General features: G+C 48.7%; 1 protein-coding gene across 1 annotated transcript in view; it reads right to left on the reverse strand.

Annotated features, from left to right (window-relative positions):
* Positions 1–24,651, reverse strand: part of LOC126548228 (protocadherin Fat 3-like) — a 341,248-nt gene that overhangs the window by 118,330 nt on the left and 198,267 nt on the right. The window contains exons 8-11 of the mRNA XM_050196372.3: positions 22,266–22,385; positions 15,774–15,905; positions 14,810–14,909; positions 11,859–11,968 (exon numbers count right to left, since the gene is read on the reverse strand). Of these exons, the coding sequence (XP_050052329.1) occupies positions 11,859–11,968; positions 14,810–14,909; positions 15,774–15,905; positions 22,266–22,385 (462 nt within the window). The remainder of the gene's footprint in view (positions 1–11,858; positions 11,969–14,809; positions 14,910–15,773; positions 15,906–22,265; positions 22,386–24,651) is intronic.

The following is a 24,651-nucleotide window of genomic DNA, read 5'->3' on the forward strand; positions in this document are numbered from 1 at the left end:
GTGTGTGGTTGCTGTGCACGTGGAACCACCATGGTTCAAACTATCATTTACAAGGAACTTTCATCGGAAGTAAAACGTCACCCACGTCCTAAAAGAGAAAGAAAGAAAGAAAGAAAGAAAGAAAGAAAGAAAGAAAGAAAGAAAGAAAGAAAGAAAGAAAGAAAGAAAGATGACTCTAAAGGCACACGTTTGGACATGTTCTAGGTTGTGTCTGAAAGAGGGGGCGGGGTTGGAAGCGTTCAATGTTTCTGCCGAGGCTACGCTTCTCTCGTTATTTTCCTCGCGCCAGACTCTCTGATGAGTCGTGCATAGACCGGAGCTGGTCAAGAGGATTATGGCTGGCATAGTCCAATTAGCATGTCTCGCACTACGACGGGTATAAGCGGATCTGGTTGTCGACACTCTGTACGGCAAAGCTCGCTGCTTGTTATGCTGAGTCAAACGGACGCGCTAACCTATAGGATACGTAAAAGAGACAGAGCGGGAGCTCACGACAGCCAGTGGTCGCAGTTCGTTTGACCTCAGGTGCTTAAAGAAAACAGGCAAATATTTTACTTCAAGGCCGGTAGGTCATTTGATATCATATATTCCCATAAAGTTCGCGCTAGGTATAAATATGTTAACAGCGAGCACGCACTTCCCTGGTTTTGTCGGGACTAATCAGAGAATGCCGTGGCTGGTACACATGATTTGAAGCGTTCGTTTATTCTCTGCACATGACAGACTGATGAATATTTTCCAATCACTGCGACAAGGACAGGGCAAGTTATTTTGTCAAACAAGCTTGCAACAACATTTACAACATCGCTGCAGAAGGCATGAGAACAAATGAATTACTGTTGCAGATGAAATTAATGCACGACCACGAATGTGGTTTGTATCATAAAGTTCATACAAAGATTGCTAGAGTGAAATTTGGCGCTGGTGTCGGCATGCGCTGCGAGCATGGTGATGAAACCAGCATGGACATTGCGAGCAGTGTGGGGATTTGTCCAAATTTCTTCATTTCGGACGAGAATGGCTTTATGGTTTCTTATCTGAACGGTTTTGAAGCTCATCTGTCATCACATATTCATCCAGAGAAATCAATATCATTTAACCTCTAATGCCATTCGGATGTGCGCGGAATAAATAAAACCAGTCGTTTAGAATGAAAGAATGACTTTAGGTGAGCATTGCTGCCTTAGTATCTGAATGTCGTGGTCCACACATACTCAAGTGTCCTGCTCTATTTATGCACTGAAACTTACACGGTAGCGTGATAAAGCTGAGAACGTGAAATACTCTGAAGAAAGCGTTCCGAGATAAGCGCGCAATACACCTTGCGTGGAGAGCAAAGAATATTAACGAAAGGTGAACTGCTCTTTGTCAATGAACCTGTGCCTCATCGTAGGGGTGTACTGCCAATGGTTCCCACGCTGGCTGAACGACTGCAGCCCTCTAGTGACCATGGTATCAAGCTAAATCGTTTGCATTATCACAATCTATATTCGAGGATCTGTGACTATTTTGATTTAGTAATTGTATTGAATTGAAAGCCTCATAGTGTACTAGGCTTTTAATCGCGGAAGGCGTGCCTTCTCGCCTGTCGTCTGCGAACTATTCTGCGCTGCTTCTTCTTCACACATCATTTTTTTTTTTTTCACAGTGACGCTAACCTTTGGTGCCTACACAAATATACGGCACCGAACGACTGAGTTCCTAGGTGCTCGCGCGCTCCAGGTCACTTCGCTGTTTTAAATGTCCGATGAACGAGGCGAATGGGTTCAGCTGACGCGGCCAGATTTCTCAAAAGCTGTTCCATAAGAACGCCGATCTCGTCGAAGCGTACACACGGGTATGAAGTGGTCGGTGTCCTTGTTTTTACCCTTCTTCATGATGCCTCCCGACCAGACGGGCTTCCGTCAAAACCTCGACTTCACACGGGTATGAAATACGTCAGTATTGTATAACAGTGACAACATTAGGGACAGCCTCCACTTTCTTCGAGACTGATGAGAAGGATGCAAGTTTGCGGTTCTTCCAGGCCATCGTTACGTTTATCTCAATTTGTGAGAATGAGGACGCCGTGTCTTTGAGTAAATGGGCGCAGATTTTAAAGACGTCCCATATGGTATCTTGTTTTTAATTTTCTTTCCTTTTTGTCTAGCATCCCTCCTCATAATTCCGCAGCTCCTTTCCCTACTGTTTCGTCTGACCAACCGCTTACGTCACATATAAAAAGACAAAATGAAGTAGAAAATAAAAGGGAGGCGAAGCTATTTGTGTCCTGGTGAAGAATGCCGATAAACGAGAACTCGGCTAGTGGGCTTATTTTTTTTTAGTTATTATTATTTATTATGTCTCTTTTCTTTTTTTGTGCCCGAGCGCCAGTCGCGGCTTGACGTTCCCATAACAAGTTAAACATTACAATAATAAAAGGAAAACGCCGTCGCGCACTGAGAAAAACTTGTTCTTCTCCAAGGTACAGCCAACGCACGGCGACTGGAGGCGACAGTGAGGGAGGGAAAAAAAACAGGCATCGGAGAAGAGGGAAAGCAACCAAAGTGAGAGGCGGCTGGTGCTGCTGCATACATAGACACACAGGTAACGTAATTTATATACGCCCGGCTGCGGGGCACAGCCGCAGCCAGTTCTCGGTGGTATAAGCACGCAGGAATGTCCGTTATATTGACCTCGATACGCCTTTTCGGCCTCCTTTCTGCCGGCGCTGGCGAGATGAAGTCATGGCTGATGCCTCGGGAGGAGGAGCAGGGAGGCTGCGAGAGGGCCCCCCGTTGTCTTGCCGTGAGGCAAAAGCTCTCGCTTCTCCGCACGACCTCTCCTCGTACGCCCGTTTTCTCTTTTTCTTACCCTCTCCCCCTCCCCCCCCCTACTCGCTGGCTCAATCCTTCCCTCGCCTTTGTTTTCTGACCTTACACAACTCCTTTGTTGGTCGGAATGCGAACTGGCCATCCGTCAGACTGCCTAGGGGCACTTTCTCGCCGGCAGCGCTCGTTGTGCCCAGTGTGCGGTTGATTGATTACGCGGCCGGAATAAAAAACCGCGCCGAGCTTCTTTCTCCGCCGGTCCCACCACCACTCTTGCTCTTCGCGGCTGCCTAAGCGACGCGGCAGCCATCGCTTATGTGCCGCAATCTTGGCTCCGGCGCCGTGAACCAACAGTCGGCGCTCGCGCCCCCGAAGAGTGGCCCTGCTCCGCTTGAAGTGTGCTCGAGGGTCCGTGGCTCGTCGCGGGAGCATCAAGAAAGGCGACCGGTCTGTCCGGCAGCCCTTATTTTGGTGGGGAGTCAGCCAGTTTGAGTAAAGTTAGGTTGTGGCGCTGCCACTTCTGCATTCCCCGCCTCCCCTTACCCTCTCTCTTTTTTCCTTTTCTGGCGACCCTGTTGCAGAAATCTTGAGTGCAGAATATAAGCTGGCAGTGGTCTTCACTCGGCTTATGACGATGGAAAAGACAAGAAAAATAAAACAACGATGGGGACTCTAAAAGGATCCCCTTGCCAAGGCGCTCAAGTTCCGAGCGGCAACGCTGGTTTGAGATGATTAGACTGGTGGGCCGTTTAAGCATTTTGTTTTTTGCTTCGTGAGTAGTGCCACTCTTTGGCTTGAACGCATTTCTAGAGTACACGACTTTCCACTTTAGAACCCGGTTAAGAAAAAAACACGTCTGTCTAATATCGAACCAAGCATCTGTCGACGTTAGTGTGTATACTCTGCCTCGTGAAATACAGTTCGCAGGCGCACATGTATACGTTCGAGAGAAAGTGCACGCCTGTCCACAGCAACGTATGTATACTATGGATGTCTATGGCAACCGTAAAAACCCTGCCAGCGAGCAGTGGTTCTGACTTATGCGGTAGTCACATTTCTTTAACGAAACGCTCACGCACGCCGAACGTCGTTTTAGAAATTAGAAAGTGTCAGCCGCTGCAGGCTGCGACAGGAACCATGCAACTCTGTGCACACCTCGTTGTCTGAGGATAGTACACTCTTGTTTTCTTTTTTTTTTAGTGGCATGAGCATCAAGTGACACTCTTGTTTCTTGCGCAGCACTTCCGGTTCACCTCCTAAGACGACCGGGGACGAAATTCAACATAATCAAAAAAAAAAAAAAAAAGAATAGCACATTACAACATTCATGGGTTTCATTATAGATATAATATCAGAGAATAAGTTTAGTACAAGTTGAGTTACTGAAGTGTCAGGAACAATTAGAATTCATTATAAATCACTGATTACCGCACACGAAAGCACAGAATCGTAGACTTTAGAGTACTGTCACGTGAGCAGGACTTTGGCGAAATTCCTGGAAACCCGGAACTAGAACGCGGAAGTAATGACGTCACTAATGACGTCAGACACAATAAGGTGTCAATTTACGCTGCTAATTAATTGAAAGCAGTAGCCTGGCATAGACTGAACATCTCCCTAGCAGAGCGGATGTGACGTCCCTCCCTCCTCTCTCGCTCGCTTGCTCGCAACAGCTGCGCGTGCGCGCTCGTTACAGGCTCTGAACTCAGCACCGGAGAGGGCACGTAAGGTGCGCTTCGTGTGCCACTCGCTAGGGGGCTACGCCCCGCTAGATGGTGCGCGCTGTGCTTCCTCCTCGCCCTCCCTCGCTCCTCGCCCGCATATCGTGCCAGGCGAGAGCGTAACCTAATGAACACCAACGCCGAGATGCGAGTGCCACTAGGAGACACCTAAGTCAAAGATTACGATGGCCTACCATTTTAAAGCGAATCTTTCTTTGTCTTTTCCTTCGACTTTCCAACTGCTGCTGCTGCTGCTGCTATCTGGCACACCGCGTCGGGGGGTGGTTCAGAGCGTGTATATACATTGAAGCTCCTTCAATGTATATGCTTTCATCAGAGAAGAAAAGAGACGCGAGGAACTCGATCGCTTGGGCCGCACCGCGTCGAATGTGCACAATGCCCTCTGGAGCGCCCGGGTGACCCCCGCAAGAGCCTACCTTTCTACCAACGTGCAAATCCAGAGGGAGGCTATAGCGGGTACAACTTTATAAAAAAGGAAAGGCCCCGCTCAGATGACCGAAGCGCGACAGCCGATTGCCTCCGCGACTGAAATAATCCCGCTCAAAAAATCGTGCTTCTGAAACGCACGATTCTCGGTATAAATAAAGACTTGTATTTTGATGACTGGTTTAGTAGAGCTCTCATGTGCTACAGCACATGCCGGATCGCGACGGAAAAATAACCCCGTGCCTTACACAACGCTGCCCGTCGTCTGCTCTTTGATAGAATGATAGAATAGATAGAATAGAAAAGAGGAGGAGAGAGGAGGCAGGAAATGGGCAGAACCGACGAGGTCGCGAAACGAGTGAATAACAACCTTGCCACTCTTCGCACGCAGTTCCCATACAAGTACCACGGGTGAGGGGGGGGGGGGGGGTGGATAGCGAAAAGGTGACGTGAGAAGGCAAGGAAACTCTAGATAAACTAAAGTTCAACTTACGGTACGGTGCATTTTTGTTGTTTCTGAAAAATAAAGCCATGGAAGTATGCCTAGCGGACAACTTACGCAGGGCGTGCAGAAGCAGAGTCTCATTAATTAAAGTGCACCGCAGGGTCTAGGCGACTCAATGGAAGCGGTCGCACGTCAAATCAACACTTCTGTGCCCCCCGCATTAGCTTTGCGGCTATGGCATTGCTCGAGGTCGCGGATTTAATCCTGACTGAGGCAGCCGCATTTTGACGGGGAATAAATAAAAAACGCTTACGCACTTTGATTTAGGGACACGTTAAACAACACGACGGTGCCAAAATTAATCCGGAGTGCGCCACTACGGCCTGCCTCGTATAACCGATTGTGGTTTTGGCTCGTTCAGCCCCATAATCCAATTCAAGTTCAATGCTTCTGCCACGACGCGTTGTTCCATGTGAGGCAATCACAATACTGAACCCTCTCAGTGGTTATGAAATATGGCGCACAACAACGCCTCAAGCAAACACCTCTACCTTTGTGTTTTATGTACTACGCAAAAAAAGAGCAGTGGTGCACGCAAGGTAACGTTTAGCATAAACTCACCCCTCCCGTGTTGGACAAAATGTTGAAGAAATTAAACATTTGCCGTCAACATCACCGCTAATCATCGCCAATCAAAGCAAACAGCACAGAAAGCTTCGTTTACATCGATTCCCGCAGTGCGTGAGATCTGCATACATTTTTCGCCATTTCTCTCGTCTCTGTTAGGAAATTATGTATATATATATATATACGCAGTTCAAATACGATATACTGCAAGCAAATATGATGTGCGAAACGCAACATACCTGCGTGAAACCGGTGTAGGTTCTCTGTTTATGGATAAAAATTCGCATAGGAAGCGCACGCGCTTTGTGGTGCTGATAAAACCAAAAGTAGATGCATATAGCTCTGAGACCCCGCAGTAAGCACGAGCAGGAAAAGTAGCACCAACAGTAGTAGACGCTGCAAATTATCGTGAGCCTGAATCTATGGGCTGTCGCGCTAGTACGATGGTAGATCATGCCTTGATATTCTAAACCACGCATGTGCTATCTGATCTCGGAGGCCGTACTCATGCAATAGTACTGCTCGGTACGTCATTCCATCTTATCTTTTTTTTTTTCTCATTCCTCTTTGTGTGGACAGGTAGGTGCTCTCGCATATCTTTGTACCTGTATCCGTACAACAGACCCGAAAGGAATGCGGAAGGTTTCTTTTTCTTTTTCCGGACAAGCGCAAAGTAATCCAGGCCGTTTGGATATTAAGATGCTAAAGTATCTAAAATTCCGTAATCAGTTTTACGTGCCCCAACTCAGTGCCGTTATCAACAACTGGACACATTGGAGGGGTGCATTTACGAGAGGCTGCAAATACGCACTGATGTCCGATATTAAGGTGCCAGTCGCTTCGTTTTATCTACAAGTGCGACAGCTTGCCACGATCTACCGACCTCAAGTGGGGTTATTAATTTGAGTTTTGCACCTTGCCATTTAGTCACGAGGCGCAACGTGGCGAGCAGCCGAGAGATGACGTCACAACGCGCATGAACCGGAATCCCGAGATCGTTCTTGCTATCATCCTTTAAGCGTGCCTCGCGCTCGAACAACTTCCGGCACTTGTTCCATGGTTAGCGGCGATTGGAATTTAATAAGCCCTGACGAACCGATAAGCAGTGCATAACCGGTCAGACAAGAGTAAAGAGAGCCGTGGCTTGAGAGGAAAGGTGTTCCGGACCAAACGAAAGACGAAGAACAAAAGCGTACAGGCGAGCTGGGTGTGCGCCGGCGTAGTAAAAGCGCCATTACGGCTCTTTGTTTATTTTTCAAAGAAAACAGGTTCTGGGAGATCTAAACGCAGCTCAGAAAGGAGATCAAGTAGTTGACGTGAGCGAAGAGACTGCTGCGCCCCGACGCTACAGGACGCACCGTGCGCGCTCTCCGCGGCCAGGAAGACGTCGCGGCGGCGCATAACAGAGTTACCTGTTTCCAACATCGTTTCGGCGCGAACTCGCCAAAGTTTGAGAAGACAGGCCCCGTGGCTTCGTTGCAGCAGTGCATTTAAATAGGCGGCGGCAGGCGGAAGTATGCACGCTTCCGCGCGTGTGCGAAGGCACTTCCGACAGAGGTTGCCCGCACGAGGGGCTAGTGTATTATGCATACGCGATCTCCCTGCAGTGGAACGACGTTGTCTGCTCCGCTTCACCAACACCCGTATCGGCCATTTATTTTTCGGAGTTATAATACTATCTCGCGCAGCTTCCTTCCTCTGTTGAGCGGCATGTACGCGTTTTAAAGAGAATTGCGCTTTCCGAGAGAGGTCCCAGAAAAGTCACTTTCGATGAACGCCACGACGCGGCGGAGCGCGAGAGATAATCCTACGTGCGTGTCCTGACATGTAAGCACAACGTCAGCCGCACGTAGACCAGCGCCGTCAGACGCCGCGTGACTACAGCGCCGCTCCTTAGCCTCGTTACAGTTCGGTTACCGCGTCGCGGGTAAAGCGCTCCAGCTTCTCGTGTTCAGCGAATGGATTTGGCGCAGCACCCCAACAGCTTGCACCTCTCTGTCGCTTACCTGCCGCTTCTCATTTTCTCCTGGCCCAGACGCAAGGGCCTCATCTGCCCAGATCGTGCCGTCAAAGCTGTCCCCCGACTGCCTTTGTTGCAGCCTGCCCATGAAAAGCGACGTGGTGCTCCCGGCTCCCATAGCTCGGCGTGTTACCCGTTTTCCGCTGGCCCTTCCTGTACTTTCGCGAAGCGCAGCGCCTATAAGCGCATCAATAGTCTCGTGTCAATGCTACAGGTCTCATCGAGGGACATTGACGTCACTGCTAGTTCAACTTCCTTTCTTTTGCGTTTTAATACTGCGTCGAATGAAAAGAGATCACGCTGGTGAGCTCCTGTCCAAAGTGACGTGAGATGTTAGCTTGCTTCAATTAGCTTGCTTCAAGTAATAACAACTCTTAGATTGCAGCAACACTTCTGCAGAGTGAAGAACGACAGTAGTATTGTGAGCCCTGCTTGTGGTTTTCAGTAAGTGGTAGTCAACATCTGAGTGATAACCGTTTTCATTCGCGACTCTTGTTTAACTCAAGCGAACCCTGACCTCTGTCGCTTATAGTTTTTTAGGCATCCTATCGTTCGGTGTCATCCTTGTCTCCAAATCGATCACATACACTGCGCCGCAGTCAATATCTCCTACTAACTTCCTGTTCCTTCGTTAACATCCTCATTTAGCATAGGCGTGGCAGGGCGTTCGACTTGGCTCACACCGGCGGGAACAATGCTACGCAGGCTAAGAACGGCACGGAGTATCGAAAGCACAATGAAGAAAGAACACTTTAGAACAGCAGACCTGGCTCGAGCCACAGAGGAGCAAGGCAGACGCTCCGGAAGCGCCGCGTTTAATCGTACGTTCACCGAGGGAAGGATGGTGGGATGGCCACAGGAAGAAAACGCGGAAAGCCTCCGCTGCCGCAGCTCTCCTGACACGCGAGGTGGGCCCAAGTGACCCCTCGCGAAAGGATCCGTCTCTGCATCGCAGCGCCCGCTCCGAGAGCGAAAGTGAGAGCGAAACCAGTAGACCGCTCGCTCGCCGACGCTGCTATCTGATCGAAGCCAGGCCGAGCTGCACATCCGCACCACTGGCCTTGCAACGCCGCGCACCGGGAAGGATAAGGTTGAAGGGGAGTGTTACGCCGGGGCGCGCAAGGGGCGTCGAGACGCCGTTGTGGGCAGAGCGTGGCGGTACGCAAACGGACAGCACGCGGGGGAGCTGGAGCGAAACCAGCCTCGCGAAGAACGAAACATAAAAATAACGCAAGGATATGTGCACAGACCCGAGGCGTGCGGCGCGTCATTTGGTCGGCTGGTGGTGCGAGAATCGGCACGACGTGGCGCGCTGTTGGGTTCCTGTTCCCTGTGAACTCGTGCGTGAACCTGCCAGGTGTCTCTCCCCCGCCCTTGCATGGTGGCTATTTTGAAAGGGAAGGGCATCTCGGCGCGGTGGCCAGTTACCGATGCCGAAAACTAGGCCTGTCTTGTTTCCTTGCGAAGCCCAGAGGTCCGTGTCCCACTTGTAGCGTATTCTTAGCGGGGCGTACGGCGATTTTGGTTGCTTGTTTGTTCGTTCGATGCTTCATTCGGGCAGCCTATCGAGATGAGAGTGCGGCCGCAGGACACCGCGTAGAAATGATACGTCCTGGAGTACTCACTCATCTCGCTATAGGAAGGTCGCCTTACATCACGCTGAGAGCCTCGTTTCTGTGCTGCCATCGTGACCGCTATGGTTTTTTGTTTTATTTATCTCACTTAATTTGTATCGCTTTCTTTCGATATCGTGAGGTTCAGCTTTTGCGATCATTAGAGGCGAGTATAGTGGGTAAAGGCTCTGCTGCCATAAAATGTATTACTTGTTTTTGTGTGTATGTAAGTATGAGAGCGTTCCAGAAATCTGTCTGCGGTACATACAAAACTTGCGAGGAATGTACGCCAGCCGAACGCATTGGATGCGAAATTTTCGTTTGATAAGACGGTTTATTACCTCGTGCGCAATGCGAGTGGTGCTGTATAAGTGGGATGAAGGATGAAAACAGAAAGACACGGTATACCTGCCTTCTCCTGCGCATCTCCTTTGTACGATTAATTTTCGCTCAACCAACTGTGAGATTGGTTCTGTCCCAAGTATACAGTTCTCCTCCCCCCTTGCCCACGACGTACATCTTTCTTAGACACGCACCGACTCTATGGGTGCGCGATGATCAATGTGCAACCCATAGTTCCATCAGCGCACGGAAGCCGTGGCTCGTTCGTGCGTGGGAGCAAGTATGCTATAAGTGTGCGTGTACTTATATACATAAATGTACACACGTCTAAAAAAAAACAGGGACCGCGAACGTCCCGGACTCGAGAAGGCGTTCCCTGGGCGCGAAAACGGCGCCAGCAACCCGGATGCGGCACGTCCTAGGGCGTACGTCTCATCAACGTCTTGCACGAAGCGATCAATAACCAGCTTGACACCAGACAGAAGATGGGTCACGCTTCGAGGGGCGTCGCGTTTCCCCGTAGGACAGATCGGTGCGCGAGGAGGTGCACGGCCGCATCGACGACGCAGTCTTCAGCGACCAGCCAGCCCTTCCATGCCTCGGCGACCGCCTCCCCCTGCTTCTCGGTCCCTCTGCCTTATTCGTTTATTTTGCTCGTATATTTCGGTGCACGCGTCGCTCGCGCAACCGATGGGATCACGAAGCGTGGCATGCCGCAGCACGCGCGAAGTTTTAGAAGTTTAACGAATCTATGATCTTTCTGCGAGACCAGAGAAGTGCAATGCCGGCAGCATGGGAAAAGCCCCTACGATGCGCTCTTGTTTCAGCAGTGGAACGACGGAGCAGCAGCAATGGAGGTTGCGGAAGCCGAGGCGCCTTTCGGCCAGACTTGTTGGAACTTGAGCAACTCGGAAACGATTGCCCGGCACTCCTGTTCTGCCCACTATTGCAAAACGACTTGTCAAAGTTATGGTTCGAGGCTCCGAGGGGAGAAGATAAAAAATAATATATTAATGAAGAGAGAGAGAGAGAGAGAGCAAAGGCTAATCATAAAAAGCAGGGACGTCTCGCACAAAAACTAAAAAGTTGTATAAGAAGCACCTTTTTCGCAAATTTAGAACCGCAATAAAGGTGGTGTCACGGACTTTAGTGATATATAGAATATCCCGACAACTAATGAGAAAATTGGATAACCCTTCGCTAATCCTCGTCGGGCGTTAAGGCGGGCTAATTTACTTTGCTCGAAGCATAACGGCGCTCTTCAGTTTTGTGAGTTTTGTGAGCGAGCTGGAAAGGAAAAAGATGGTCTGCGAAGCTAACGCTGATTGTCGTGTTCCTGGATCGCAAAAAAAAAAAAAAAATAAATGAGGAGGAGAAAAAGAAACAGAAAAAAAGGAAAATAAAAATAAATAAGAAAAAGTACATACGAAGAGAAAAAAAACGGAAATAGAAATTTTTCTTTCTTTTCTGTTTTTTTCTGCAAGACCTGTGCTGTAATTCCAGAAGAGCCGAGCTTCTTCCATTCTGAGCTTATAGCAGGCATAGGAAAGTTTACACCACTTCCATCCTGTTAAGTTAACGTAATGATTGGTTCTAACGTTCGAGCATCACTGCTGCAAACAAAAGTAGTGGCAGGAATGTTTCCAGACCATCTCTATATATCTAGGTACATGCACAGCGAGTCACACCTCTTTAAATGACTGTCCAAATAGGGAGGGTTATTAAACAGGAACGCTGCCCTAGGGCGAATATTCTTTAGTTAAAAAAATTGGAGGAGGGTGCATATACGGGGGGGGGGGGGGGTCATAAAGCTTGCATGGGAGAGTCATTCACCTGGATTTGAAGAGTGAAGACAGGGGTAGGCAAGGCTTCGAGATCCACTTCTCGAACCATGAATAGTTCGGCAGTCTGTTCTTGAAGCTCGAAGATCCCGAGTTCGTTTCCTGTCAGGAAAGAGGCACGAAAAGTTAGTTGAGCATATTTGCTGCACTCGTGCCTGAAAACGCAGTTCCGAGTGGAACCTTGGCAGTGCAACAACTGGGTGATGCTCGATCTCCTTCTGTTATAGCTCATTGCACTTATTTCCCGTGTAAACTCCCTGTGGTGCGAGAAAGAGCTGATAAAGCGTGACGTTTAGTCGGCTGATGCAATATTTAAAAAACAAAATCAAGGCCACTCCGTTCTGCGGAGGTGGATGACCAGCGGAGCTGTAAACGTCGTGGTAAGAAAGCTTGTGGTAATGACTTTACTGCGTCACTCATTGTCACTTAGTAACGACGGTCGCAACGGCTTTGTGATCGCTATGAAATACACTGATCGGCATACTCGCAACTGCAGACACACTCTTTGAGATTGTCAAATTGATGCACGTACACCGTTGTGTGGTCGGTTGGGCCGGACCATGGCATCGCAAGCGAAATCTCTCCAACACGAAACGCGTAAAACACTCCCTCTTCGGTCCCGACACATCCACATTGAAATCACTGACAATGACGACAGGGGTAGTGTCATCGCAACTAACCCACGCAAAGTGAGTAGCCATGAACCTTACGGGGCTATGAGCCATTCCTTACGTGGGTATGAGCCATTGATGATGTAAGTTTTCGACATGCCGTTCCGTATGTTGTATGCGTGATTAATGTAAACACTGTTCGCTTCACTTTGCTGAGTGTTTGTAGTCTCTGCCTTACGGAGTTATGAGCCATTGCATTTTTTCTTTGCTTACGGGGATATGACACGAAAATTCTATGGTGCCCTATAGCCATATGCATCTCCGCTGTAAAAAGGCTACCGTTGCATGTGAGGCTGATTGGTGTACGGCCACGCCCCACCACTTGAGGGGCTTTATTTCGCCATCACCTCCATACAGAAAAGGCTTCCCTTTGTGGGCACACGAAAGAAAAACACCACTGGAGTTAGAGTATAAGCTAAGTCTCAAGCTGTTAAAAACTCAAAGATAGGCGCGCGCGAGAAGGAATGCGCCAGAAATACTGTTGCAAGAAAAGCCAGAGAAAGCAAAGCGAAAATAAATTTCAAACCACCTTGCTGCTCTTTAAACGCGAAAACCGCTGCGTTGTTCAAATAAAAAAGCCTTGAAAGCGAGATAACAATTTAATATAGTTGCCAATACATAGGAACTTCAGTTGATATGTTAATTTACTGAATCATAGCTCTGTCTCTATGTCGGAGCACTGGCTTCCGCCGAGCGAAACACCTTCCATCTTTTCTCCCGCTACATTGTTGTCGCTGCTGTGAAGTGACTTGACAACAAAAATTGCTCGCAAGTGGTTATACGAACGCCTATAACGCCATAAACACAACTTTCACTGATACGCACAACAATGGAATACACAAATTGCTGCCTCTAGCTCCTTGGGCGTTATTAAGCCGCGAACACTCTTGCGAAGTGCGCCTCCCCTCCGCACCCTCCATGAACAAATCTCATCCTATCTAGCTGTGATACAACACGAGAAGCGTATGCTGTAATGTCGCTAGAGTAAGCTTGGGTGTTTTCGAAAACTTGCTCACAGCGATGATCTGCCAATAAAGCAAAACATTTAAGGGTTACGCTAGCGACGTTTCACCCTTCCTTTAGCGACGATTGCTCGCATGGCTGGACTTTAATGCCGCAAGACAAATAATCTAACGCCCCAAAGAAGGCGGGGGAAAATACTGTTAAAGTAGAAGAAAATTAAAGAAGTTTGTGGAGCGCGGGAGCCAGCGGTGCACATCGGAAGGGGTCGCCTGGAAGATTGCAAGAGCAGTGCGTCTGCAGCCGCGAGGTCAGACTCGTTCGTTTGACGCCGCCAGTATTGCTAACAGTCACGAAGACGGGTTAGGCCGAGCCAAGTGCGGCGCGTTCAATTGTGGCCGTGCGACGCGTTCGCCGTGGGATCGAACAGCCTCCGTGCACCAATCAGACGGAGGAGGCACGCCGCTTGTGCAGCGTGAGACAAAGCCCCCTCCCCTCACGAAATGATTGCGTTCCTGGCGAGAATAACGGATCGGGCCTTTGCGACACCGCGAGATGGACGTCGCCCCGCCGAAGTGGCGGCAATAGTGGGAGAACCGCGTGCGGGCGGCTTCAGGGCGAACCGTCACAACGAAACCCCGCCTCTCGGAGACCGATTCTTCTGCGCGTTCTTGCTTGCTTGTTTTCGTCTCGCCCACCTCGCCCAGAGCACGCACTCGCCAAGATGACGCCGGCGGCGCCCCGAGATGTCGCCTTTCGCCTCCTCGCCGCTTCATTTATTTCCGTCCACCGCCGCAGTGCACTTATCACGCAGCACGCATCAATCTTGAACAAACGAAACATACACAGAGCCGTCGAAACAAAGGAGCGCGGGAAAAAGAAATATATAAGGAAAAAAGCACAGGGAGGATCCAGCACGCACAGTACACGACGGGGTGCGGAGATTCGACTCTTCTTGGTTGTGACAGGCGAGGAAATGAAGGCTTCTTGTAATCGCCGGGCCGCCTCAAGGGAAAGGGCGAAACGGCAGGGGAGGCAGAGCGCTCGGGACAGAGTTTTCAGCCACGGGTTAAACGCGAAGTTTAAAGGGCCCGAAAAGAATCGCAGAAGAATCGGTCAGAGTAAGTGTGAAGAAGGACGCCACGAGACTTTCTCCGGCTTTCTTTTTTCTTCTCTTTTGTTTCCCTCGCACATGCACTTTCGGAATGGAAGCCGAGTTTTGAGGCCACGAAATTTTGCGGTCGCGTGCTGGGCCGCCACGCTGGCTGAGACCACGCGTGACCCCAGCGCATTGCTCTCGCGCCGGGCTTACCGTGGATGATGGAGTAGCGGAGAGGCGCGTTGATTCCCAGGTCCTGGTCGAATGCGCTCACCGGCGCGTCCGTCTGAACCTTCACTCGAAGCCGAGCGCCCTGCATGAGAGATGCGCGCGTGCCGCTTATCTGCACGCCAGCGCAGCGTATATACAACCGTCGCGCACGAAGACAAAACTGAGGGGTCGGCATTTCTCGATTCTACCGTACTTTTTGGAGTAGAGCTTTGCAACACCTTGGACGCGTTTCGGCAAGTTTCTTTTGTTGCTGCACCAGGTGTATGTGCTGCGGGATGAGCCACTTCTACGCCACCGAAAGAAAAAGTAATGTGGTGCCTCTACCCTGTGCATCTATCATGGCGTATCGCTACGGCACTGTAGGTGGAATGGGAAGTAGACGGTAGTCTTTGTCAAGAGCTCACGCTTTCATTGCTTTGGTTAGCATTAAGGGCAGAGTGTAGGACATTGCAGAAGAGAGTATCAAGATAAAGCTATGATTCCGACACTGGTTGCGCAACAGCGGTCGCGCAAATGACATCGTTTCCGTCGAGCTGCCGCCTCATTACGTTGTGCGATGTGTTCAAGGTGTACACACTTTCGTCATTTATTGCCTTGCTTGTTAGTTTCGTTCACGACAACAGCACTGCTTAAAGGTCCAATGGCTTCTTTATCCAGTGAGAAGTTACGTCCCAGCTGGGTACAACTTTCCTCTCTGCAGATAGGCTAATCGTTTAGGCTCCTTTTTGGTGCCAGCAACTGCGATGTACGATGCAACCTTGATGAAACATGGAATGTTCCTTTGCTTGAAACCAATAGTGGAATTATTTGATGTTATATTACGAACCAAACTGTGCTGCAGGGCATTTAGATGTCAGTTGGATACATATGTTAAATACTCGAATCATTGTCTTGCTTCCTCTGGAGCAGTCGGGAATATGACTTCGAGAGAGAAAATGGTGCTCACCGTGATGACCGCTGCTTCCGTGACGTTCGCCTTGTAGATCTGGCGCGTAAACACAGGATTCTGGTCGTCGGCGTCCTTCACGCGGATCGTAACGCTCGTCACGGACTGGAAGCTTTCAGGAGAACCGTGATCCTGCGAAATGAGATTAGCACTTTCAGTACAGACTCTGTAGCGATGCGCGCACCGTGAAGTCAGTCCCGCGACGCACAAGTTTCTACAGGCTATCTTTGAAGCGAGCTTGTTTTGGGAAACAATACGATATGTCGCTACGCGCTTACTCCTACAGAACCAACATGAAACCCCTAGAGTCGGATCTATTTCATGCAGCTCGTATCATACACCTCACTTCAACATGAAATAAACATTGAAATGTCGTTTCTGTGCTAAGCAAAACCGTACGAGGGGTAGCCGCACCCATTCCGAAGAGTACTCCGTTATGCACCTTAAACGGAAAGTTAAAGGATGAATATAAAGACAAAATGCGCAAAGAAATGCAGTTTAAGTCACTATTCTTGTACGCTATATTGCCGTCAAGGTCGGTTAGTTTGCACAATCATACGCCTTCCACGAGTAACTTCCGTAGTCGCATCGTTTTCTTTTTCCCTCTCCTGATATAATAGAATCTGCGTGGAATGGTCACAACAAACGCAGAGCAAGCGTCAATAGTAGCGCATGTAACTGCTAGGCCGGGTTAGTGTAATGATTCTATTCCAATTTTTTTCCTTGTCGCGCTTTGCTAGGGGTCAGAACGGCGCTCCGCGTTGTCAGCAGGATCGGTAGGTCGTGAGCGGTGGATAGGAAGGAAATGGAGTCGATTGAGAAGAATAACTACGTTATCTTTATCATTCATTAAATATAACTACACTGCTCTTTCCTGCGTACGAAAACGACGGCTGTTACTGTGGTGAAGACAGTTACGCAACGACAAGAACGACGTGTCCGATATGCATAGCGTGCCGTTATTAAGCGCTCGAGCGTAAGGGCGCACACTGTAGATGGTACGACGTCGCAACGCGGCACGTCACACATCTCCCCGCGATTTGATGGTTGCACAGTATATAGTATCTCGCAGTTGGAAAATCTCGGGGCCCCGAAAACGCGGGCCACCAAACTCGTTAGCGTTTCCTTGCTGTATCCGTTCAGCGGCACACTCATTATCGCCGTTCGGAGGAACCGAAGCCGTGATTTATGTCTCGTCGTTTTGCGCAGTTCCGCGCGAGCGTAGACATCGCTCGAGTCGTCGCTGCCCACTTAGCGTCCGCCACATGTACGCCCCAACGCGCGCTGGCGACGAATGGTTGCCGCGCTGTCTGACAAACGACCCGCACGCTCGTTGGCCGCGCTGGACCCAATGGGGCGCGAACAAGGCCGCGGCTCAGGAGGAGAGGTGCTCGGGCGCCGTTTGCGTTTGTGGAGCGGGCGAGCGAACTACGTGGCCGGAATGTTCGAGAGCCGCATGCACGGGCTCCGACAACCCCCGGAAACGATACGGGCCGCCTGATGAAAGGCCTTTGTCACGCCCGGGCACGTAAATGCCACCTAATTCGTGTATGTACCTCCATTCTCGCACGCCTTCCGACCTTTCCAACACAAGTACGTCGACCATCAACTGGCTTTCCTGCGGTTACGCTCGGGCTGCTAGCCGTTTGTTACCGAAAGAGCTGCTCACGTCCGCTGTGATATTTCGCTGCCTTTCGCTAGCGCGTTCAATGCCAACTCCGCCAACGTCACGTCTAAGAGCAGCTCGGAGAGCACGGAAGTGACGCCGAGCTGCTCTTAATGCTGCTCTCTCATAATGCGTCAATTTTGTCTGCTTTCGATGTATTGTTAGGTGCAATTTACGGAATCGTGATATCGTCGTTCATTGCAGATTTAGAGTTGTAAACTTATTAGTTTCAGTTTATTGAAAGCAGCTGCTAGACTTTAACTTTTCTTTTTTGCGACGAACCTCATCGAATTGGTGCATATATATATATATATATATATATATATATATATATATATATATATATATATATATATATATATATATATATATATATATATATATATATATATATATATATATATATATATATATATATATATATATATATATATATATGCTTTCTCTCACCGCTGTAGTTCCCGACTCGCGTAATTTTTTTAATTTTTTGTTTTCACTGTCTAAATTCGGTGACCGCAGCGATGTGGCTCTACAATAGGGACTGTACGCCAGGCCAGTGAGTGGTGGGGCTCTGAGCCAGCCAAGCTCTCGCGCTGTCTCGTCTGAGCTGAGAGGGAGTCGGATACGAGTGCAAGTTCTTTCTGGTGGCGTGCAGCTCTCCCGAGCACGCGGCAGAGCACGAATGGAAAGAAACGTGATTTCCGTTTCGCGAATGCGCGCGCTTTCACAAGACCCATCAATCTGCGCGGCTGCACATAAGAGTCGAATCTCAACTATACTTGGATCCCGCGTGTGCGTTTTTTGCCACTCTGGCGTTCTCCACACCACTTCGTTTGTTTGCTTTCTATCTATCCATCGGCTGTGGGCCGGAGATGCCTCGACCAAATTACCAGTAAAAAAAAAAGGGGGGGGGGAGGAGTGCTTGGGGGGGGGGGGTGACTGCCCTAAATCTAAAACAGGTGCGACATTGGCGCGCTTCCGACTAAAGTACAATGAAACACACTTTCGCGAGGAACTTCTTAGACAAGGGGACCCTCAGAGTGAGCCATCTATCTTCATTGCTCGTGCGTGGTCTCAGAGGAGGTGGCCGGGCCTGCGGCACGTGGGCTGCTGCCGCTGAGGCGGCAAGCAAATCTTCTCGCCTTGTGTATTCGCGGCTCTGATCCCATGCTTATCCTTTTGAATTTATTTTTCTCTCGCTCAGTCTGTTTCAGTTGCTCCAGGAGACTGTGGAGAGAGCACTAAGCCGCCCCGCACGATGCAATTAGCGCTTCATTACAGGGGATGTTAGTGCGTGCGCGCATAGCGGGTGGAGACCGTCGAGGCGAGGCTCATCATTGTCATTCAGCCTCTCGACCTGAGAGACATCTGCAGTGCTGTATCCCCAGGTCATAGAGGGAGTCGCGCAAACGAGGAAAAGACGAAGAACGGCCGTGGAAATGAGAACGAAAAAAGGAACCGGAATGGAGGGAGCCCGCCGAAATTGTCCTTCGAGGTGGCACTGCGAGCTGGAGGAGAAGTTGAGAAAAACGAGGATTTCGGAAAATTAAGCTGCAGCCAGCGCGTCGGCCGAGAAAGCTGGGACCGACTTTAGCAGCTTGAATGAAGCACACATACGGTGGCTCCCAACAGACGACGAAAGGCACAATTTTTTCGACTGCATTTCTGAGCGCTTACTGCGATCGCTGCCAAGGGAAGATACTGTTGCAGAGTGAAACTACACCGTCGTTATACAGTCGTTGCATCTTTTTTTCAGAACGCCTATACACATACCTTTATAAAACCGTGCTTACATATTCGGAAATGAATCACACTTTAGTTATGTTGTTCGCTGCCAGCAACAGTCGTCGATTTCATCTTTGCGCATCAAGCTATACAGGGTGTTTCAGCGAAAACTTTCAAAAATCTTTAAAAGTTGCACACAAGTAACTGGAACGCCAATGCATTTATCCGCAAAGTTCTGAACTTATATCTCGAAACTGGTGTAGTGCTGAGAATTCCCTCCAAGTGGACCCGCCTTGCGAAGTACACTTCTAGAATTTGTAAATTGCAATATGGGTCATAACATAATTTGCTAAAAAGTTAATTTGTGAATTCTTGTTAATTAGTCGATCACAATTCTAGTTCGTGAGCTGTTCTACTCGAAGCGGCGGACAATACTTGCACAAGAAATTGAGATCCATAATCGACTAATAAATAATAACTTCACTAATTAAGTTTTTAACTAATAACATTATGACCTATATTGCAATTTACAAATTCTAGCCGTGCAGTTCGCAAGGCGGATCCACTTGGAACAAATTTTCAATATGACACCAGTTTCGAGATATAAATTCCCGAACTTTGCGGAGAAATGCATTGGCGTTCCAGTTAATTTGTTAACAAAACGTCATTTCACGCACTGAAGCACACAAGTAACTGGAACGCCAATGCATTTATCCGCAAAGTTCTGAACTTATATCTCGAAACTGGTGTAGTGCTGAGAATTCCCTCCAAGTGGACCCGCCTTGCGAAGTACACTTCTAGAATTTGTAAATTGCAATATGGGTCATAACATAATTTGCTAAAAAGTTAATTTGTGAATTCTTGTTAATTAGTCGATTTTTCATTTCAACTTTTTGTGCTAGTAGTGTCCGCCGCTTTGAGTAGACCGGCTCATAAACTAGAATTGACCTATCTGCCACAGGCAACCTTTAAAAAATTGGTAGGAGCATCGCACGCCTAATGCTGGTTTCGTGCCCCAATTGAGGCCAGTTGTTTTTTCATCCACTTTCATTTGCATTAATTTATCATTTCTTTAATTCAAGTAATAAATACATGTAATTTTCCATATGCTGTCCTTGGTGTCTTTGTTTGCTGGCTTCTTTTGATATTATTACACAATATGAAGACGGCGCAATTTCGGCGGCGCTTGTAAACGTGGCAAAAACCAATGTTCAAGGCGCTTTGACACCTTCAGAAGGTAATGACGAGAGCGTAAACGCGCTTGTACAAAAAAAGAAAAAGGAAGTCGTAAGAAAGTATAAAAAAAAGAAAAAGAAATGCTGGCTCTCTCGTAATCGAGAGTAGATGTAAGCACAAAATGGCAACCGGCAAAGCAGATTGGTTGGAGATGATACTAGCCACAATCTTAAAATGGATGTAGTGCATGTTAGCAACGGCTAACCCCACCACACCACGCCCATACTGTGCCCTGGTCCACATATGGATGCTGCCCAAAACCGGCTGACGGCTGCACGACAGGCAGTGAAATACGCCACGTAGACAGAGCGCACTGCCCAGCTAGAAGAAGAATGAATTGAATTCTGGTGTTCACGTGCCAATACCACAATCTGAATATGAGTCACGCCGTAGTGGGGGACTCCAGGTTGATTTTGACCACCAGGGGATCTTTAATGTGCCCCCAATGCACGGAACACGGGCGTTCTTGCATTATGTCTCAGTCGACGTGCGGCCGCCGCGGCCGGGATTTGATCACGCGACCTCGTGCTTAGAAGCGCAACACCATCACCGCTAAGCCACTGCGGCGGGTAGAATCGCCCGAAGGAGGCGCCACGCAGCGTGGCGCCACCTCTCGAGGCGACGCAAAACCCGTACCGCCGAGCTCACGGACCGCTGGCGTTCAGCGCTCAGCACCAAAAGATGACAATGAAGTGTGTATCTGCCTTTTGAACGTCACCCCCTATTGGAAAGGAGATATAAAACTTCAGCGTACTACAAGTTACAGCTTCAGTGATATTGTGAACAAACATTTGGAAGAACTCGGAAGCAATATTTTTTGTAACTTGTTTGGGCAGTAACTAGCGTATGTAATGCAGTGCTGTACAAAGGGTTGGGGGCCAGAGACTGCATTTTTTAAAAGGTTTGACTGGTTGCCCCGATGATCTCGTTTCCTTCTCGCAGCTTGCCCGGATAACGGCTCTGGCTTTTGCCTCAAGGACACTTGAAGGTCACCGACAGCGGGATGCTAAAAACATTTCATGCTTGAAACGTGGGAATTGGGGTAGGAGAAACGGCGCAAATCTACAGGGACGCTACAAGCTTTTGTGCACTTTCCGGCAATGCTCGCCACCAAACCGGGGCAACGCGCTCACGAACCCTGAGCTTTCCCCGATGCTGTAGCTGACCGCGTAAAAATGAGGGCACAGACGAAGCAGAGACGCTTGTAAATACATACGCAAGCGAGCGCATAGCCGGAGGCATAGCTCCATTGTTTGCAAAGTACAATGAGCAGCTGTCCAGACTTGGTGCGCGTGACGTTGTCATAAACGCCAGGGCGGTTCTCCCGCACGAGCCCATTCAAGCGTGCTCGTCGTTGCGCAATCGCTGCGCTCCGCATGTTTCAAGCAATCGTTTATTTTATTCAGCTAACTATAGCAAAACGAAATTCCGCGTACGGCTTGTAAGTTCGATAATGCATATCCTCTCCCCCTTCTTTTGTTTTCGCACTCTGAAGCGACGTCACATTCGGGCTGCTTCAGAACCTCATTACTGACTCCCCGGTTTTATTTTGCACGTATCACATCCGCAAGCTGTAAATAGGGTCGCACTGAATAACCAATTAGCTTGTCGGTCATAATGTTTACAAAGCATTCGTAAATACAACTGCGTGTACTTATGTTATATAGTGTACCACTACAAATGCGCTCAAGCAAATAAGAAAATAAAAGAGAGAGAGAGAGGGGGGAGGTGAAACGAACACAAATGGAATGAACGCTCCTAAGGTGGCCTTTTTTTTCACGTTATTCATATCTGAAATTAATTTTTCTAGCCCTTCATGCAGGCATGCAAGCAATGATATAGAACGAGCCTGTGCGCCGGCTTACCCGAGCTTGAATTTCAAGCCGGTACTCTCTAGGACCGTGGTCGTAGTCTAGAGGCTTGTTGATGACGATGATGCCCTCCAAGGGATCGGACAAGGCGAATGAGTTGTTCTCGTTGCCGCCCTGCAAATATGCACACAAGAATTGAGAAGCGAGGAAGAAAGCACTTCACAACAACAACGCGGCGTGGTTGTATATAGATTTTTGTGCTGGCCAACATGATGGGCACGCAAAAAAAAAAAAAAAAAAAGAAAACGTCACTGCCTGCGAGTGCGCGCCCGCCTCGACTTCAGCTGAACCAATGCGCGTAAATGGACAACAAAGTTTGCCGAGGCAATCGTCCTGTTTTGAATGTTTTCCTTTTGCAGCGTAGGTATAAACGAGTGAGGCATCGTATACTGCACGCGCAATAATAATTGGTCGGCAATGTTGCCATAAGTCTCATGCCCAAAACAAAGGCAATAATTACTGCAGCGCTACCCCCAGCTGAGCAGTTTATCTGGCAGTTAGCCGACGATCTCTCATTAATATCGTTCACACTTCATGAATAAACGCATCATTGTGGCTTGCTAAAAGCGCGACTCACTCTCCACGGATATTTAACCTTCCTTGAGAGGACTTTTTTTTCGTCTGCTTCGCGAGCATATAGCGTCATCTCCAGACGCTGCTCGGATCTTCTGCTTGCACTGCTTGACTTTCGCCAAGCTGAGCACAGAACTTTATGCTGTATCTTCGTTCAACACCCCTCCCTCATTTTTTTTTTCGCTCACTGAACATCGCGCCGAGTCGGGACGACAGCACTCAGCGCAACTGTACACCTGCACAACAGCAGACGCAAGTGACGGCCGCGCCACCTGCAGGCTAAACACAGCACGAACACTCTTCCCACGTGGCATATAGTGTGGCCATCGTATACGCCCAGCAATTTTCTTTAAAGTAAATGAAGTCCAATACTTTTCAGTCGGGACTTGCGACACTTTCAAAGGCATCACAAGATGTCAAACTTGGCGATGAAAAGGTCCGGCGATGTTCCTTTTCTCACCCAATTCCTTTTCTTTTTCTTTCGCATGTCCTAAATAAAATGCGACTTGAAAATCGCAAAATAATACTGAGGGCGCAAGGTATGTACGGGAATTTACAGTCGTCAAGCAGCCAAATGTCGGTTAAGAACGGAGATGGTGCCTCATCCATGTTTCAAGACAAATGTCCGAGGTACATTTATGAGCCGTTTCGGTTTCCGCCGCGAGCATGGCGTGCGATTTGGGCGGCCGCGGCTGACGCCTCGCAGCGCTTGTGCAGCCATACGTTGCCCACGTATGCTCTAGCAAAAGCGTTATAGCTACAGTCACGTTTGGTACTCTCGCAACGCGAGAAATTATTTACGCTCAGAAGCAGGCAAACTACAGCGCCTACGCACTTGTGGTAATAATGCACGCGAGGCAGCTTAAGCTGATTAGGCGGAGCGTGAATCCTCGATCTTTGCATCGGGCACTAAGAGCACACGAGTGGCTTAAATGGTGTGGAGTGGCTTTGATAAAACCCCGGAGCGCACTTAAGATTCCTGGTTTGGCAGGAACGTAGGTGTATACATAGACTATTGAACGTGTTTTCTTTCGAGGCTTGTTTTACATGCAGATATGTAGTACACGCTGGAGAGGAACCACAAGCACGCATTATGCTGCATGAGAAACGAAATGAGCTTTTACGTGAACAAAATTAATTTCGTTCAATGTTTTGCGTGAAGAAGGCGTTATGTGTCCTTTAACGTTGATGTTGCTCGTATGTTCAAGAGCTCTCGTGCTAATAATACAAGGAACGTTTTAATCCCCGCAAGTTTGATGTCCACGACGATTTTCGCGCAATGTGCACGTCATACAATTAATAGCGCGGTCGTCTGTAGCGAAATCTGTGCCGCCATCTGCTACCTGCACGCGCATGCGGGCGGGAGTCCTCGGATTTGCGCAGCGCTCATTACGCTATATATATGCAAGAAAGCTCCAATATTAGTGCTCTAGTGTAGCGCAATGTACGATATTATACAGCGATTCACCTCCACAGGAGACCACCGACGCATTCTCAGCTTTCCTGGCGCATGTGCAAATTAACCGTCTAAGCGTGATACCGCAGTAACGGACCATGCCTGTATCGATACATTCTCCCCCTCCACCAAAAATGTGTCCAGGTTACAGCTCTGCAGTTACTTTTCAAATCTTCAAAGTCAGTTTAAAAACTTGTTAAACTTCATTTAGCAACAAAAGTCTGTTCACTCAACTAACTATGTGGCGTGCATAATAGCCACTTAGCAATGACGTCAAGGTGAAAGTATGTAACAATGAGTCACTGATAGTATGTAGACAAACATCGCTGCAACTTTTGCCCACCTTCTTTA

The sequence above is a fragment of the Dermacentor andersoni genome, chromosome 1, assembly GCF_023375885.2.
Source record: "Dermacentor andersoni chromosome 1, qqDerAnde1_hic_scaffold, whole genome shotgun sequence".
In the NCBI taxonomy this organism is placed as follows: domain Eukaryota; kingdom Metazoa; phylum Arthropoda; class Arachnida; order Ixodida; family Ixodidae; genus Dermacentor; species Dermacentor andersoni.